The 17,904-nt window shown below is 38.8% G+C and overlaps 2 protein-coding genes across 7 annotated transcripts in view; one reads left to right on the plus strand and one right to left on the minus strand.

The window, feature by feature from the left end:
• Nucleotides 1-17,904, minus strand: part of trim46b (tripartite motif containing 46b) — a 35,230-nt gene that overhangs the window by 14,826 nt on the left and 2,500 nt on the right. For 5 of the 6 annotated variants that reach the window (XM_026927906.3, XM_026927909.3, XM_034301494.2 and 2 more), the window contains exon 2: nt 4,626-5,206. In XM_026927906.3, coding sequence (XP_026783707.1) covers nt 4,626-4,649 — 24 coding nt within the window. In that variant the 5' untranslated portion in view covers nt 4,650-5,206. The remainder of the gene's footprint in view (nt 1-4,625; nt 5,207-17,904) is intronic. The other variant, XM_026927908.3, reaches the window with a different exon arrangement.
• On the plus strand, nt 12,327-14,884 carry s100a10a (S100 calcium binding protein A10a). The gene is made up of 3 exons (XM_026927912.3): nt 12,327-12,445; nt 13,542-13,699; nt 14,010-14,884. The coding sequence occupies exons 2-3, from the start codon at nt 13,559-13,561 to the stop codon at nt 14,172-14,174; spliced, it is 306 nt and encodes a 101-aa protein (XP_026783713.1). The 5' UTR covers nt 12,327-12,445; nt 13,542-13,558; the 3' UTR covers nt 14,175-14,884.

The following is a 17,904-nucleotide window of genomic DNA, read 5'->3' on the forward strand; positions in this document are numbered from 1 at the left end:
CCAGACAGACTAGCCTTCACTCCCCAGGCGCATCAGTGAGCCTTGGGCGCCCATGACCCTGTCGCTAGTTCACCAGTTGTCCTTCCTTAGACCAATTTTGGTAGGTACTAACCAGTGCATACCGGGAACACCCCACAAGACCTGCTGTTTTAAAGATGCTCTGACCCAGTCGTCTAGCCATCACAATTTGGTCATTGTCAACGTCACTCAGATCCTTACGCTTGCCCATTTTTCCTGTTTCCAACACATCAACTTCGAGAACTGACTGTTCACTTGCTGCCTAATATATCTCAACCCTTGACAGGTGCCATTGTAACGAGATAATCAGTATTATTCACTTCACCTGTCAGTGGTCATAATGTTATGGCTGATCGGTGTATGTTCAGCAATTTATGACATTTTGCGTTAATTCAGTGACACTGTAATTTTCATTACCACAAAAACAAGCTAAGTACAAAAAAACATATAATTACGTTTGCCGAATATTACATGACGCTCCAGGGGTGGACAAATCATGAGCCCAGGAGCCAAAGACAAGCAGATTTCTCTTTCTCATAGTTGAGTGTGTAGGTTAACAACCAGAAAAACCTACTCCTTATCGACTTTCACAAAACAAAAGTTTTCATTTGGTATGTAGTTATGTTTAAGTCGTTTCCTCACTGTTAAATGTGTTCACAGAAAATGAATACTATGCTAGCCAAACACAGATAATACCTTTTTTTACATGATCTCCTCTCATAGCTGAAACATCAGCCAACAACTTGCTGACTTTTTTGAGGGTGCAAACACAATCTGGTACATGAGAATCTTTTTGTTAGAAGAGAATAATAATCATAAACTCATTTGTTTCACTTGGTATTAGAGATGATACTAAATGCAAATACATTATTCTGATTGAAAAGATAATGTGTTCTAAAGGGAAAGGCACACAATAATTTTTTTTAGAAAGCTTGGCAGAAAGGTTCGTGGGGCATCGATTTGAGACCAGCATCACAACTGGGATTTCACAAATGGATGGCTTTTAAAAAAAAAACATGCATGAGTATTTAGCTTAAGGAACAAAGACTACATTCACTAACATGAAATTGTCTCTGCTCACTGACAGTAAAGTTGCATCTAATCTAATTGATTAGGAGGCATACTATTCTGGGTTTTTTAATGGTGTTGTTTTGTTTATCGTCAGGGGTTTCCTCCAGTAGCCTGACCTAAACGCTGAAACAATAAACATGTACAGATATTGGCATTTCACTATTCAATTCAATTCAATTCAATTTTATTTGTATAGCGCTTTTAACAATGAACATTGTCTCAAAGCAGCTTTACAGAACATAAGAAACAAAAAGCATGCAAACAGAAACAAAAACATGCAAACAGTCCTAGATGTTAGACAAAATTATCCCTAGTGAGCAAGCCTGAGGCGACTGAGGCGACTGTGGCAAGGAAAAACTCCCTTAGATGATATGAGGAAGAAACCTTGAGAGGAACCAGACTCAAAAGGGAACCCATCCTCATCTGGGTGACACTGGAGAGTGTGATATGAATAATGTCCTTTCTGTATTTATTTATAGTCATGTTGGTTGTTGTCTTCCTCAAAGTCCTCAAAGTCCACACAGGGTTGGCAGCGTTGCTTTGAATACCCAAATCCTCACCCCTAGTCTGTATTAATGCAATTAACTACATAACTTGCTGGCTATACATTATTACATTACATTAGATACCATGTTTCCAACCAAACATGGGAGTGGGCAAGCACAGGGAGCTTTTAATTGCCTGATGGTCTATCTAATGAAATATGGTATGTTCAACCCCTACTCCTGCTAAAAAGGGTTTGGTGAGTGAGATGGTGAGTGAAATTGAGCTAAAACGCCCAAAAACCAACTGACCAAACTGATAAACTGTGCATGTGTTTCCATGATGAGTTGATGGTTTTTCACATGACCCAAGTTGCCAGAAGAGACGCTACAATTTACACACTTTCCTTATGTTAATTTAGGTTTACTGTTTATAAAGGTCTCATTAACCTGACAATGTAGTTAGATGTATATATGCTACCAATATTCCAAAGAGTGAGGGATTCCAAAAAAGGACATACGTTTTTAATAGGAGCTGGTGATAACAAAATCAGAGACAAGTCGACTCACTACACTCAAAGCTGCAGTGAGACTGCACTGAATTTGAATTGAATGTTATTACAGAAAAAAAACCAAACTCATAGATCCACGTATTTAAATTAAGGGCACAACTTCCACTTGAGTGAAATATGTAAGTTCAACAAAATGTAAATAGGTTAATAATGGCAGGTTTATGTTACACTTGTATGTACATTTATAAACGTAATGTATTGTAGTAAAATAATAAAAGCTACATAAGGCCATAATCACTTTTTAGAGCACACTATCTGCATTAGATAAATTATGCATTAGCAGAACATTTAATTATGAAATGGTGGACCACACGTTCAAGTTCCTTTACATGGTCAAAAAACAGGACAGCAAATTTGAGCTAAATAGTACTATTTATACTGTATATCACTCACAATGAGACAGAATACTGTGTCTCCATACATACAAGACAATAGAGATTACATAAACCTGTGTACATATACCTGCAAAAATTGCAAAGGTATGGCATTAACTACGAAGTAAACTCTAGCTACACAGCACTACACAGGCATATTTGCAATGCTGAGACAGGGTGTGGGTTCAGGCCCTGTTCAGTATGCACAAGTTGGACAGATATTCACCTGTTAATGTAGATTTCACAGGATGCTGGCTCTATAAAATAATGACCACTTTCAATATCACTCTGTTATGCTGTGTTTTTCTGGCATGGTTTGGGTCCACTTGTCTCTTTAGGGCAGGGGATGGCGACTGGCGGACTGCCGTCCACATGAGGACCCAGCAAAGTATTTCAGCTGACCAAACCAAGTACTTGAAAAAAACATACTGTAGCAAAGTTGATAGAAGTATGAAAAAAATGACAGTAGTTTAGCAACTCTAATTTTCTAAGCATGAACCAGCATGACATCTGTAGCAGATCCTACTACCCTATCACATGCATTTCTGTCAGTTATATAAGGGAAGGCAGCTCATCAAACCAGAGACTAGCTACAGGGCTTGAGACATTAGCTCAGAAAAGTGACCTTACAGAGCTTTTCATTCTATTACCCTCTCTGGTCTGATTACAAATTGAAGACATGGCTTATTTTAAAAAAAGGGAAACAAAGAAAACAGACTGTTTAAAGACAAATGGACAACATGTGTGTATGTGTTTATTCTTCCCGTGTCAAATAAAAAAATTTCATCTGTTCAGATTCTGTGGTGGTTGTTGCCATTCAGTCATGTTAGCAGCTTATCCTCACCTTTGTAGGCAAGGGATGTGATGTAACACGACCTTTACAAACTACACTAGTTTAAAGGGAATAGTCACTGCAAATCAATATTTAATGACTGGTTATTATCATTATCCTGTGATGAAACATTTCGATCCTGATGGGAGCATGAGAGCAGTATATACATATACAGTATATACCAAGCAGGCCATGTGGATGTGGATGCTATTAGATAAGCTTTGCCTTGAGACTTTCAGGCTTCACACTTAGGCATTCCTCTTAAAATGTTTGTCAAAATGGGATGGGTTCATTCTACAGCGTGTCCCAAAAGTCTCCATACAGAGGGGAAATTAACACTTTTCAGCAAAATGTCTTCCAAAATTTTTATTACATAGTGTACATTATTTTCCGAGATCCCCAGATCTAAGCCCACTCAGTTTTTACCTGTGGGGGCACATGAAGGCCATCGTGCACCATGGAAAGATACAGCAAAATTTTTACAGGAAGGCATTCAAAGTGCAGTTAAATGCATAACATGAGTGGGAGAGACAACTCCGTGTGTGTTTACGAAGATATGGCAATCATCCATCCATTGTCTGTACCACTTATCCTCCACAGGGTCGCAGGGAGCCTGGAGCCTATCCCAGAGGACTCCCTGGATTAGGGGCCTACCCATCACAGGGCATAATCGCACACCCTCACACACCATGGACAATTTGGAAATGCCTATAATGCATGTCTTTGGACTGGGGAAGGAAACTGGGGTACCCAGAAGAAACCTCCAAAGCACGGGGAGAACATGCAATCTCTCTGCACACGGGGCAGAGGCGGGATTCGAACCCCCAGCACCAGAGGTGTGAGGCGACAATAAGCCACTAAGCCACTGTGCCCCAAATGGCAATCATGTAGAAGATGTTTTGTAAATCAACATTTACATTTTGCTAAAAAGTGTTAATTTCCACTATGTATGCAGACTTTTGGGACACCCTGTACTGCTACTACTACAGCGGCACTGCTTAATAATGGCTTTTGCACCTACATTTCCAATAGTAATCCTGATTCAGCCACACTGTCACTGTCATTCGCCAATGTCATTAAAGCAGGGCTCTGCGTCACCTCCATCCCTCACACCACACCACTCATTCCACCAGCAAATCAAATTCAGGCTTTTTCCAGTCCATGCTTCATCAGAATAACTATATTAATGCTTAGAGTATTGGGTGGTTTAGTTAGAGTAGGCTATGAAGCGTCTGGAGAGCTTACCGGTCCCTGCATCAGTGAGCACTGCGCTTACCTTCACCTGGTATTTGGGCGCCATGATGGAAGTGAATCCCCCCCGTTACCGGAGCTCTAACATCCCGGTGGACGCGTACAGCATGGCCGACACGTTAGATTAGTGCTATAAGAGCAAATCAAATCTACACCGGTTTTTCTTCGCTTAAGGCTGCCATACCCAGGGATCACACGGTGTCCCAGGGAGGAACCACACCTCACTCCTTACGCGTTACAGTACGCGGCTATTCAGTCACCTGGCTCAGTCTAAAGCAGGCGCTTAACAAACGAGCACAAATACACGCCAGTCGTTACCATTGCTGTGTGTTGCGGGTGTAGCAGCCCTTAACGGGTTAAAGAAAGCAGCACGTCCTTCTCCCAGCTCCGCGCCCTCGGACTGCAGGGGAATGTGGGTTAGTGGGATGCCGGCGTCGTCAGTGCGCCACTCTCAAGCCTGTTGGTTTTTTTCTTTTCTTTTCCCTGTCCTTCCCCGCCTCTGTGCGACATCCCCGCAGCGTGCCGGCATCCCGTTTCCATAGCGACCAGCATCCTCTCGCCTCCCTCCAGAGCGCATGCGCCATCCTCTCTGGCGTCTAAAACAGACTATAAAAAAAACATGATGTCATTGTCTGCTTTTTAAAACCTCTACGCGTAAATTCAAAAGGCTTCTGTTATAGAGAATATTTAAAGCTGGGAATCCTGCTGTGAGCTTTCAAAAGAGAGAGAGAGAGAGTGTGTGTGTGTGTGTGTGTGTGCGCGCGCTGCAAGGGCTACGGCATAAATATATTATGGGAATAAAAGTCCATATCATATAGAAATCATGGTCATGGCTATTTGAAAGCTGAGATTATTCTTTGCAAGCTTGTTCTTTCACTTGCTTTAACTATTTATTAATCAAGTATTAGCCAGTCATTAGCCAGTCACAGTCAGCTGACTAATGAGCTTTTTAACAACATTTGAGGAAAATACACTATATGGCCAAAAGTATGTGGACACCTGACCATCACACCCATATGAGGTTCTTCTCCAAACTGTTGCCACAAAGTATAAAGCACACAATTGCATAAAATGTCTCTGTGTGCTTTAGCATTACAGTTTCCCTTCACTGGAACTAAGAGGCCCAAACCTGTTCCAGCATGACAATGCCCCTGTTCACAAAGAGAGCTCCATGAAGACATGGTGTGTGAAGGTTGGAGTGGAAGAACTCGAGTGTCCTGCACAGAGCCCTGACCTCAACCCCACTGAACACCTTTGGGATGTACTGGAACACCGACTGAACCCCAGACCTCCTCGACATCCCAACATCAGCGCCTGACCTCACTAATGCTCTTGTAGCTGAATGAACACAAATCCCCACAGCCACGCTCCAACATCTAGTGGAAAGCTTCCCAGAAGAGTGGAGCAAAGGAGGAACCAGCACCATATTAATGCTCATGGTTTTGGAAAGAGATGTTCAACAAGCACATATGGGTGTGATGGTCAGGTGTCCACATACTTTTGGCCACATAATGTATTTCTATTAAAATAGGCCTTGTGCATTTCTCAATTGTTTCTATAAATATTTATTCTTTTACACAGTAATATATTCATACAAAAATGTAGCTCCTTCTCCCTACGTGTACTCTTCATTGCTCATGTACTAACAACTAGCAATGTAAATAAAGATGCCAATAATGTTATGTCCATCGCTGTTGAAGTGTCTCAGCACTGGAAAGGAGAAATCCTTTATTCCGGTGGTACAAAGGTGCTTGACAAAACAGCCTTGCTTTCTCCAATGCATAGCTGATTACATCTCTTGCAAGACAATTTCAAGACATATAATGTGTTAAAGAATTTGCAAGTGGAACATTGTGAATGGCTGCATGCAGAAGCAGAAGCATGCAGAATAGGCTGGCCATTTAATTTACTCCTAACAAGCATTTCTTTAATGTTTTTGTCCTGACTGTAGACGTGAATGGAGGATCCTTAAAAAAGGAAGCAGTCTCAGGTTTTTTAGGTAAGATTTCAGCTACTGTGTAATAAGTATGTAAGCACCAAATGAATTTTCTGTATTGAAAGAGGATTAATTAGAGGTCAGTGCATCCATTCTTGCTCAGGGAATTCACAGTTATAAAAATAATCATTCATTTCCCTCACTTTTTGTGGAGGAAGTCTTCATTCAAACTGCAAATGCATTGAAGTCTCATTAGCTAAGGACAAAAATGGAATTTTTGCAGTGCCTGGGATGCAAAGAGTTCAAAAGTGTATGCTAGAGGCTGGGAGTGCAATACTCCACGTATATTCCAGGGCTGGGTGAAATATGGAGAAGGAAGAAATGAGTATCTGAACTTCTTCAAGGCTGCAGGTAGCGATTCCAAAAATGTCTTCAGCGTACCTAAGGAAGAGTATGGGCAAGTGTCCTGTGAACTGTTGGAAGAAATTTGCTTAACAAATTCCACAAAGAGGTTGGGGTAGGAGGGTCCTGTTTTAGTGCCCATATGAACACCTCTTATCTGAGAGTAAATGTTAGAGTTAAAGCTGAAACAGTTAATTGTTAACACGAGTGTGATAATCTTAATGTCAGTGTGTGGGGCCTTTATCAGTTGTGCATTCAGAAAATGTTTTAGGTCTCTTAATCCATTTTCATTAGGGATGACTGTATAAAGACTTTTGATCTCCATAGAAAAAAGTAGAGGATTGTTGTGCAGGCGCTGTTATTTAAATTGTTCAAGGATTTGTAGAAAATGTGAAGAGACTGTGGCAAATGTAGGTAAAGAGTGAACAACAGTTGGAAAATGTCACCCAGAAACTGGGATAATACTTCTGTGGGACAAGAACAAACTGAAACTACGAGATATCCAGAATTGTTTTCACTGTATATTGAAATGACTGCAGTGAGGACTATCAGGAAGATGTTCTGCAAAAAATGGCAGGAGTGATAGACTGTTATCATTATTAGTTGCATTAGTAGAACTGTAGTTTGTATAACAAATTAACCAGAGTATATAAAACAGTTAATAGGATTGTGTCAGGTAGTTGTAGTGAAAGCAGATGCAAATGCTGGCAATTTATTGTGAAAAGTATGATTGTATGATCTGACACATGCCATGGATTTCTTGTTTATTACCTTTGTTCTTTGTCTGCTGTCATGTTTATCTATTTTCATATTGTAAAGTGACCTGGAGTTTGCAGAAAGGCACTATATAAAATAAACGTATTATTATTATTATTATTATTGTTATTATTAAAAGTAGAAAAAAAGATAGCAAAAACTACACAACAAATGACAAAAGCTTGATAAAGACACACATAAAATCTGCTTTGTGTGTGTCTTTATCAAGCTTTTGTCATTTGTTGTGTAGTTTTTGCTATCTTTTTTTCTACTTTTAATAATAACAATAATAATAATAATAATAATACGTTTATTTTATATAGTGCCTTTCTGCAAACTCCAGGTCACTTTACAATATGAAAATAGATAAACATGACAGCAGACAAAGAACAAAGGTAATAAACAAGAAATCCATGGCATGTGTCAGATCATACAATCATACTTTTCACAATAAATTGCCAGCATTTGCATCTGCTTTCACTACAACTACCTGACACAATCCTATTAACTGTTATATACTCTGGTTCATTTGTTATACAAACTACAGTTCTACTAATGCAACTAATAATGATAACAGTCTATCACTCCTGCCATTTTTTGCAGAACATCTTCCTGATAGTCCTCACTGCAGTCATTTCAATATACAATATGTTAAGGTGTAACAGAAAACATGCGTGAGCAATCATGAAGGCATATGACCAGGTCATGTGATGTGTTAGGGCTTATGAAAGAACACCCCATAAAGCACAGCTCCCGAAGTGCAACATACAGAGGAGGTCCTAGACGCCAGTCAGAACATCCATCCACTGTTGAGGTCTTCAGGCCGACGAGGTCAGGAGCAATACACTTAGCAGGGAGCAAGTGGAGCAAACTTCTCAGCTAAGCAGCCAGGTGGAGCAGCGCCCTCAGTGGAGCAGAAAGCAGGAATGCCGCAAGTCGACCCAGTCGACCCAACTTGAACCACTGTGATTCTATTCTCAGTTATCACCTATAGTTTATATGAATCATCTGAAGCACAAACTTCAGCATGCCTGCTGCAGCCACGGTTCTGTCAAAACAAAAACCATCAACATGAACTATGAACATGCAGCCATAAAAGCCATAGGTGATAACTGCATACACATGACAACAAACAGCAAAAGCTCAACAAAGCCACACAGAAACCAGAATTCATATAGGGGAGTTATTAAAGTGTAACAGGAAACAGGTATGATGGAGGCATGTGACCAGGTCATGTGATGTGCTGGGGCTGATGGGTAATGTAGTCTTGCACAAAAAACTAATAAGTAAAGAATAACAGTCCAGATACAAAAATAATCCAATGTCTGGGTAGATTATTTTTGAATCGGATTATTTTCATATAACAGCACAGTCTGGAGTGTGTGATTCAGAACGATTACAATGTTTCCTTTATTACTGAAGGGCATGTCATGCATTTTAATGGTTCATAGCAGATTTAATGTGGAATATCCTCAAGACAAGTTAGTTCCTGTTGTCACTTACGTTAAAGCTGCAGTAAACAGTCATTCCATAACCAGCATCTATCTCTCTCTCTCTCTCTCTCTCTCTCTCTCTCTCAAAAAAAAAAAAAAAAAAGCTTGTCATTTTACTTGATAAACTGGAAAGCGTAAACTGTTCTGTCCTGACAACCAGGACTCCTTCCTTAAATGTTAAATAAATCAGCTACTGTCCAAGTCGTGTTGTTAAATAAAAATGAATGCGCACCTTCTGACCAATCAGATTTGAGAACTCAACCATGCTGTGGTATAAAAAAATAAACTTGTGCATTTTAAGGGGCTCATTAAAGAGTGATTATGAGTGACTCATTGCAGCAGTGTATTATTGGGCGTGTGTGGTCACAGCAGACTAAGCAGAGGATAGTGGAGCTTATGTGGGCTGGGAAATTTTGCTAGACTTGTGGCTAGCAGAAATTAACCATAGGCTAAGCTCTAGAGGTAAGGGTAGATTAAAAATTATTTCAGTACTTTAAACTGCATTCTTCAAACTTGCTTATACCAGCTCTATCAATGCACTGCCATACACTTATGCTGCGCTCATGGTGCCTTGTAAGTGGTAATTTGAGAGCTGTAATAACGTCATTTCCCACCTCGGCAGGTTTGACGTGTGAAGTGGAAACAAAATGGACACCTCCTTGAAAGCGTGTCTTTTGTTTGATCTGTCAGAGAACATAAAGCTCATAAAAAGCTACTTTAACTGCACGTTAACAGTTACAGACCTGAGTGGCTACTGGTTCTGTTCTACTGTAGTGAACTTCTAACATTCATGCAACGTTTTGGACAGAAATTGCAGCATAACACACTAGCAACAAACTAGCCAGCTAACATTAGTGATAACTCTAATGTTGATGATTAGATTCTCAAAACAATGATTAGTATGGTCAATATTATAGATTTAAGTACTGTGTCTGTATACTAACTGATCTAAAGCCAATACTGCTATAATCTAATTTAAAAGTCGAGAAGGGGAACTTTACACTGTTCACAGTGCAAGCGGCCATGTTGATTTGACGTATCTCCAGGAACAGGGAAGGAACTGGTAGTTGTGAAGACTACCCCAAGTTGACGAGTTGAAAGTTGAGGGGGCGTTTTGGTGGCTTTTACCTGTTGTAGATGGGGAATTACAACTTGCAACCTCGTCACGAATGCCACATTAGGGTGTTAGCATTTCAAGTGGTCTCAGACTGATGACTCAGCATTTTTCGTGGGGGGGGTTTTGTCCTCTAAAAAAACCCCACAAACACACACTGTAGTTCATTTTGTGGTCTATTTTATTTGTATCTTGTGACAACAAACTGGTCCAGGTCTGCTCAGGCTAAAGAACTTGCTGCCTTGTGGCTAAAAGCTTATTGTCCATATGTAGCTGCTGTTTTCTGTCACGTATCAGATAAAACCAAGTAAAAACGTAATTGTTTTGGCTGCTGGTGGGGTCGTCTGGTCTCACAACAAAGTAAGCAGTGTTAGGTAAAAAAAATGACAGGTGCATTGTGGAACTAGCAATTATGCTATTAAGCTTAGATAGTTAGGCAGCAGCAACATTAATAATAATGAATGTGTCAGTGACAAGACAATAAATTAGCATTATATTAGCATTGCGGTATATAGTGCCTCCAGAAAGTATTCATCCCCTGATGATTATTTCTCTTTTTACTGTATTGCAACATGAAATGCTGCAATACAGCAAATGTAAAAGTATATTAGAATGAGATTTTTTTCTGCTCCTTTTCAAGTGACTCTCTACTCTAAAAACTGCTTAACTGATAAGTATTCACTCCCCTTTCTTTTAACAGTCTAAATTAGGACTAGCTTTTAATTTTCTTGAGCCCTCACACTAAAAAATCAGTCACTAAAGATCAGATCAGACCTGCTGTCATGAAGACCAAGGAACTGCCTGTGAAGATCTTCACAGGAAGAGTCTACTCTATGGGAGAGTGGCCAGAAGGAAGCCACTTCTGAGAAAGGCTAACATAAAGGCATGCCTAGGCATGAGACAAAATCTGAGACCAAATACAGCTCAACACCCAGGGAACACCATTCCTACCATCAAGCACGGTGGTGGTAGCATCATGCTCTGGGGTTGCTTTTCAGCAGGAGGAACTCAAAATCTTGAACTCAAATTCTTGAGAATTTATGTTCCAGTTAGCCAGAAAATTTACATCCCAACAGAGCAATGAGGCAAAGCACAGGGCAAAAACTGCAAAGAAATGGCTTGGAAAAAAGAAGATTTGTGTTTTGGAAGAAATCAAAGTCCAGACTTAAATCCAATTGAAAATCTGTGGCATGACCTGAGCATTGCTGTCCACCAACATTCTCCATCTAATTTGGGAGAGTTGCAGATAATTTGTGTTGAGGAATGGAAGAAAATGCCAAAATCAAAATCTGCAAAGCTCGTACACACACATCAAAGCTGTAATTGCTGCAAAACTACAATTCACTCTAAAGGGGGGGTGAATACTTTTCAGTTAAACACTATATTTTTAAATAATTCTGATTACATCTAAATAATTTATTTACTTTTATTTCTATAGAGAGTTACTTAAAAAATTAAATTAACACAGCAAAAAGAGAAATAATCACTAGGGAGTGAATACTTTCTGTTCTGCAGGCACTGCATGTAGTGTATTCATACATCTTATTTATGACAACCAAATAAAACTCACAAGTAGGTGTATGGTATGAAGCACTGGGTGCTCACACAGCGTTGTGCGACACACATTCTTTCATTCATCTTCATTCATTTGCACATTTTTAAACGCAGTTCCATTTTGAATTCACTTGTAATTTTGAAAACCGAAAGCATATGCAGGTAGGCCATATGCAGATAGTTCCCTTTCAGGTCCACTTTAACCCAGCTGAGTATTGTTCATGTAAAAGAATTATAGACTCTGTCATGTAACTCAGTCCAGCTCTTCTGAAAAGCACAACACTGTAACACACTTTCACATGACTGCTTCTTGCATGACTAATTATGATATAATTTCTTCACACTCCGTCATACTTTTGCACAATTACGCATTCCATGACTAATTTTTTTTTACTTAACCCTTACAAACATATGCTTTTGAGTGAATAGACTCTGTAGTTATCATCATTGCATTGCTTCACTCTGATGACTCCCTCAGTTTCCTACTAAAGGGCGGCGCCCGTCTATAAATTCACAACCACGCAGTCCTACAGACTACACTTCTCCAGCACGGCTCTGCTGTCCTCTTCTTTTCTTCACACTCCTGCTTGGTAAGGCTGCACTGCCAATTTGTGTTATGAATGGGTTTGGATATTTGGATGAGTGTAGACATGGGATAAATTGAATATTGTTTCTGCTATTACCTGTATTTAGCCTTGAGGTAGAATTTGACTCTAGTCTATTCATTAATCCACAGCAGTGTTGAATTAACAAATTGTTGAATTTACTCACATTTGTGAATATTTGTGACAGTGAATTCAACACCGTTGATATTTGAGGTGCTTTGCCATGGTTATAAGCACTAAGCAGTTTTTCATTCCATATACCTATTTGTGTTCTTATTGTTTTATTTGTTTAATTCAGTTGTGTATGGGAGCCTTTGTGTAATTTTATTTTAATTTATCTTAAAGTAGTCTGAGATTTTGGATAAAGGTTTCATAAACAATATTTTAGTGAGTACACAGCTCTGAACATACTGTCTGTCTGTCTTTCACTCTCTCCTTCTCTGTCTCTGTCTCACTCCATCTTTTTTTTCTCCCTTACTTTTTTCCCTTTATCTCTTTGTTTTCTCTATATACCTCTCGTCATATCTCTTTCCATCTCTACCCTGGTTTCTGTCCTCTGTTTTCCTCTTTCTCTTTATCCCCCACTTTGTCCTTTCTTCAGTTTTAGGCTCTAAAAGCAGATCTTATGCCAAGTTGCCAAGGATTAGCACATCTTGGGCATTTTTCTTGTCAAAAATGAGCCAAAAGTGCATTTTATATAAACACTCTGGCGTCTCCATCTTCTCTCCCACAACTTTCCTCTTGCTTATTTTCCAGTGGTTGTACTCCACACTGTTTTTCCATACTGTCATTCATCAGCTGGAGAATGGCTTTCTTTCTTTCTTTCTTTCTTTCTTTAAATTTTTTTGTCATTTGCAGTTGATAAATGTGTATTTGTACATGTCTGAGTGGGCATAGGTTGGATTGCAGGTTTCATCTCATTGCTATTACCAACTGAATGAAGTTTTGTTCAGTAATTCAGGCTGAGCAGTGGCTAGATAACTAGTGTATCTATACGGGTTGTGTTATGGTAGTTATACTAAGTTTTGGACTCTCTCTCTCTCTCTTTCTCTCTCACACACTCACACACACAAACACACAGAGAGAACCACCACAGCCATGCCGTCAGACCTCGAAAAGGCTATGGAGTCCCTGATTTTGGTGTTCCACCGCTACGCGTCCAGAGAGGGGAACACCAACACCCTGAGCCGCCGTGAGCTCAGAGAGCTGATGGAGAACGAGCTCTCCAACTTCCTCAGGGTAATGAGCTTCTTTCATCCTCACTCTTTTCCTCACAAGGGAGGAAGGTTTGAGGTTTCTGACTATACCATATGAAGACTATATTTAGAATTACGACTGTGTGAGGTTTAGATTTTGAAGTTCCTCCTTGCTTATCCTGTGAGATTCCATGTAAGATTCCTATAGCTCTATTCCCCAGATTAATGCCGCAGGTTCACCACAGGTGTAGACTTTCTGTAAAAGAGTTTTAGTTATGATGGGCATCTGGGTGGGGTTTGGTTGGTTGGTTCTTCTCATATGTTCACATTGCACTCTTCCTCCTTTCCTACAGTCTCAAAAAGACCCTGGTACAGTGGACAAGATCATGAGGGACCTGGACACAAATCGAGATGGAGAAGTGAGCTTTGAGGAGTTTGTGTCTTTAGTGGTTGGTCTGTCCATCGCCTGCGAACAGTGTTATCAGTTACATTTGAAGAAGATAGGAGGCCGAAAATGAAAAGACGAGCAACAAGGAGTATTTACACGTTTGTGCTGTTAATAATGATGTTGTCCTTTAATTGCAGATTGTGCGATTGCTTTTAAAACTGGAAAAGAACATTGTATGTATGTTTTAATAAAAGAGAAAGAGAAAAGAAACAAAAAGGAAGTGAGGAGATTGGATTGACAAACCTGTTTGCCGTTATCTCTCAGTGCACAGGCATTAGAGGTAAAAGTCCAGTGGGAAAGTGGGCATGGCATGTCATTTATGACATTCTACTCTTTGCCCTGCATACTTTACTTTATAGCTTCCAACAACATTTCAGTATTTTCAAGGTCTGGGGAATGCCATTCCCAACACTAGTTTGTAAGTTAAGATGCCTTGATCTGCACATTTTTGCATTTTCTTGGCACCTGATCCAGAAAGGTTAACCAAAAAACATTAAACTGCTTTAAGTCTTTTGTAATTTGGACCTGCCTGTGCTTGCTTGGCCATTGTACTGGAATTAAACTTTGTCCTCACACTCCTGTGCAAACTCTTTAGAATGTTCTAGACTCTAGAGGTCACAAGACACTACAGACTTTAGATCTATAGACACCATGGTGCCTAAACTATTACAAGCAACTGGAAAACCACTGATTAGTCACTGTTTATTCTGAGGATAAGTGTTAACAAATGTGAACATGTGATTGAGGGTTTTTTCAGTAAATGCCTTGTTTTTTCCATAACTTTGTTTTGAGATATATTTTTGCTTCCCTCACTGCTCAACATATTGTGGCCAGGCACTGTTATTGGTTTCCATGCAAACATGAGGTTGCTCAGTGACCAGTCGTTGTTATAGGGCGGAGGCCAGAGAGAACTACATAGTTTCCCCTTTCACCTCTTCCTGAGTGTAAAAGCAATTTTTTATGCTGCTGAATTATTCATGGAATACAGATGGTTTTGTTAGAGTATAAGGCACATTTTTAAGCACAACTGTGTTTAGACGTGTAAGCATAAGGTAGTTAACCCACTACCAACATTTTTTTTTTTTATTTTAGGTAATGGGCTAAGTAAGTAAACATTTTATTTCATCATTTATCAACATCTAATGAAATTATTCATATTATTCAGGAGTATATTGTAGTAAATGATATAAATGACTTCCATCTTAAGTGGAAAGAATACAGTCCCCTATGCATTATGTGTTACTCTGTTCAATAAATAGCATTACTAATACTAGTAAGATCCCATGTAATCTTGATTTACAAACTTATCAAAATTGTATTAGATTTCATAACTGATTTTATATAAAACAGTTCGACTCAGACTTTTGGACCATACTCTATTGTCTTAATACTGAGTAAAAAGTAGAAATATGTAGTCTATAGGTGTGTCAAGGCTGGCCATGTAACATGGAGTAATATATGATCCACACACAAAATCTCATAAACATCATTTCTCATATTCAACGCTCCTTTGAGAGAAAGGCATACATCATTGATTACAGAAGATAAAAGATCATGTAATAAAGATTATGTAAGTTATGTTACTAACATGACTGTCTTACAATTTAGTGGATCATTAACACACTACAAACAGCAGTTGTAGACAGTAATTGCTGTCGTGTCTTCAAGCATACGGTTTCAGAGGATTGCCAAACTACTATACACACTTTAGGGATTTATGAAGTATATACAAAGTATATCTTTATATTTTACAAGACAGACACGAGTTTCAGTGTGTGTAGCCTTCTGATATCTCTAAATGGCTTGCATTGAGCTCATTATTTTACTGAGCATAGTGAATGATTAATCTTTCCTTGTAGCTGAAATGAGTCACAGAGTTATGTGCTGTGCCTACAATCAAAGCTGAGAGAGAGGAGTGCAGTGATTTCCTCCTTATTTATCTCAATTTATCTGTATTCAGATTCTACGATTTATCCACAAGGTGGCATGAGTGTTCAACACAGGAACTTCTTTTCCAGGTATTTGGATGCATGGTGGACCAAACCGTTATGATTCCATACCTGCTATATTCCCTAGTCCTTAAAAGTCACTAGACCACAAGCAAAAGGTGAAGGTCTTAGTTTGAAAACTGTTTTCAAAAATAAAGAAATAAATGTTACTCATAATAAAAAACAGGATTGCAGTGCCTAAATCTATTGCCTGTGTCGTGTTTCTAGCAATTTAGATGAAAAATACAATTAATGAAGAAAGAATATGATGATCTGTGGATCTCTTTTAAAATAATCTTTCCTATAGTTAATCCACACACTCCACCTTTCTATAGTAAAACTCTGGGGCACTTGCAGACTACCATTACACTCATCACTGGAAGAAGAGCAGAAAAATGCACTGTAGCAGGCTTTTGTTGTATTAATAAGCTATAGTTATCACTGTTTTTGAGGAACAGTTCTTACTGGAATCAAAATATTTGAAACCACAATGGCTGGTGAAAAAAATTAAATCTTACTACTGAACTAATATAGCCAAAATGGTTTGAGCCATTATGCTTGCTGTCAGAAAATTCAATTTAACTCAACTGAACTCAACTCAATTCTATTCTATTCAATTCTATTCCATTTTGTTTGCATGGCACTTCTAACAGCAGATATTTTAGAACAGCTGTCTTGAAATCCATGACTACTTTATATACTCCTAGTATAGTCCAAGTACTAGTTGTGTATTTGAATTGGATTATGACGTGTTTTAAATTTTACTCTGGAGAATAATTTGAACGCACTTTTTTTTTATTACGCTAGCCATACACTAATTAAGGGCAGTACGTAAATATATTGCCCTGAAAGTACGCTTTAAGCTCATGTCAGTAGATTGCTTTGACGAGTGTAAAAACTCAAACACAAAATCTAGGTAATTCTCCACATTAAAAATATACCAATGTGGAAGGTTACAGGTGCTTCCAAGACAGGCTTGGAGGAGAGTGCTCTTCGGCATCTGCAGTTTATATAAGGTAACAATTCATGATTGGCTAGTGTTGCTTTGGCTAGTGTTGCTTTGATATTGTAATGGGAGAGAAGAAAGCTACCTTTCCAATAACAAGTTTGATCATTTTACTATTACAGATCCTACAAACTTGTACAAACATAAATTCCAAATATTTTTAATAATGAACATGAGACACAGAGTTTGCTGCTCTGAAGTAATGCCAGTGTGCACTCAAACATGCCAATGGAGTGAAAACAGAGAGACTGTAGAGCCACGGTTCTCAAAATGGGGACCTGCAGGGGTCCATGAAGCATAGACAGGGGGTTTAGATTTTTAAATAGTAGTGAAAATCATCGCACACCATTATTAAAGTTATTATATTTACTACTTAGTTCTTATACTTATTATTCTGTTAGTATGAGTAGATTTAATCCAAACTTCAAAAGCAAGAGTAGGCCTATAAATAATGTTAGCCTGAATCTGATGACGGTTTTAATAAAAATGTATTCTGTGAGTGGTAAATGATTAAAAAGCAAATAACTAGCCAAACTATTATTTTACATGTTAAACTAAATCTTATGAAATAAATATGTACAGAGGGGGTCCATGGGCATTTTTAACAGTAAAAGGGGTCTCTGTGTTCAAAAGGAATACTGATACTTCAGTTAGCCTGTTTTTTAGGATATGTGCCTTTAATAACTAACTCCTGAAACAACATTCAATGAAATCTAATACTACTTTTTATGAATGTAAGAACAGATAGACCTGACAATAATTCACACAGAGCACTTAAATGGTTACATGTACAGAATGATAGAAGA

This window comes from Pangasianodon hypophthalmus, chromosome 29 (genome assembly GCF_027358585.1).
Source record: "Pangasianodon hypophthalmus isolate fPanHyp1 chromosome 29, fPanHyp1.pri, whole genome shotgun sequence".
Classification (NCBI taxonomy): Eukaryota; Metazoa; Chordata; class Actinopteri; order Siluriformes; family Pangasiidae; genus Pangasianodon; species Pangasianodon hypophthalmus.

What these genes read in the sequence shown, in the direction of transcription:
- s100a10a (XM_026927912.3), top strand. Translation starts at nt 13,559, where the DNA reads ATGCCGTCAGACCTCGAAAAGGCTATGGAGTCCCTGATTTTGGTGTTC. An exon ending in AGCTCTCCAACTTCCTCAGG is followed by an intron (nt 13,700 to 14,009) that starts GTAATGAGCTTC and finishes CCTTTCCTACAG; the next exon opens with TCTCAAAAAGACCCTGGTAC.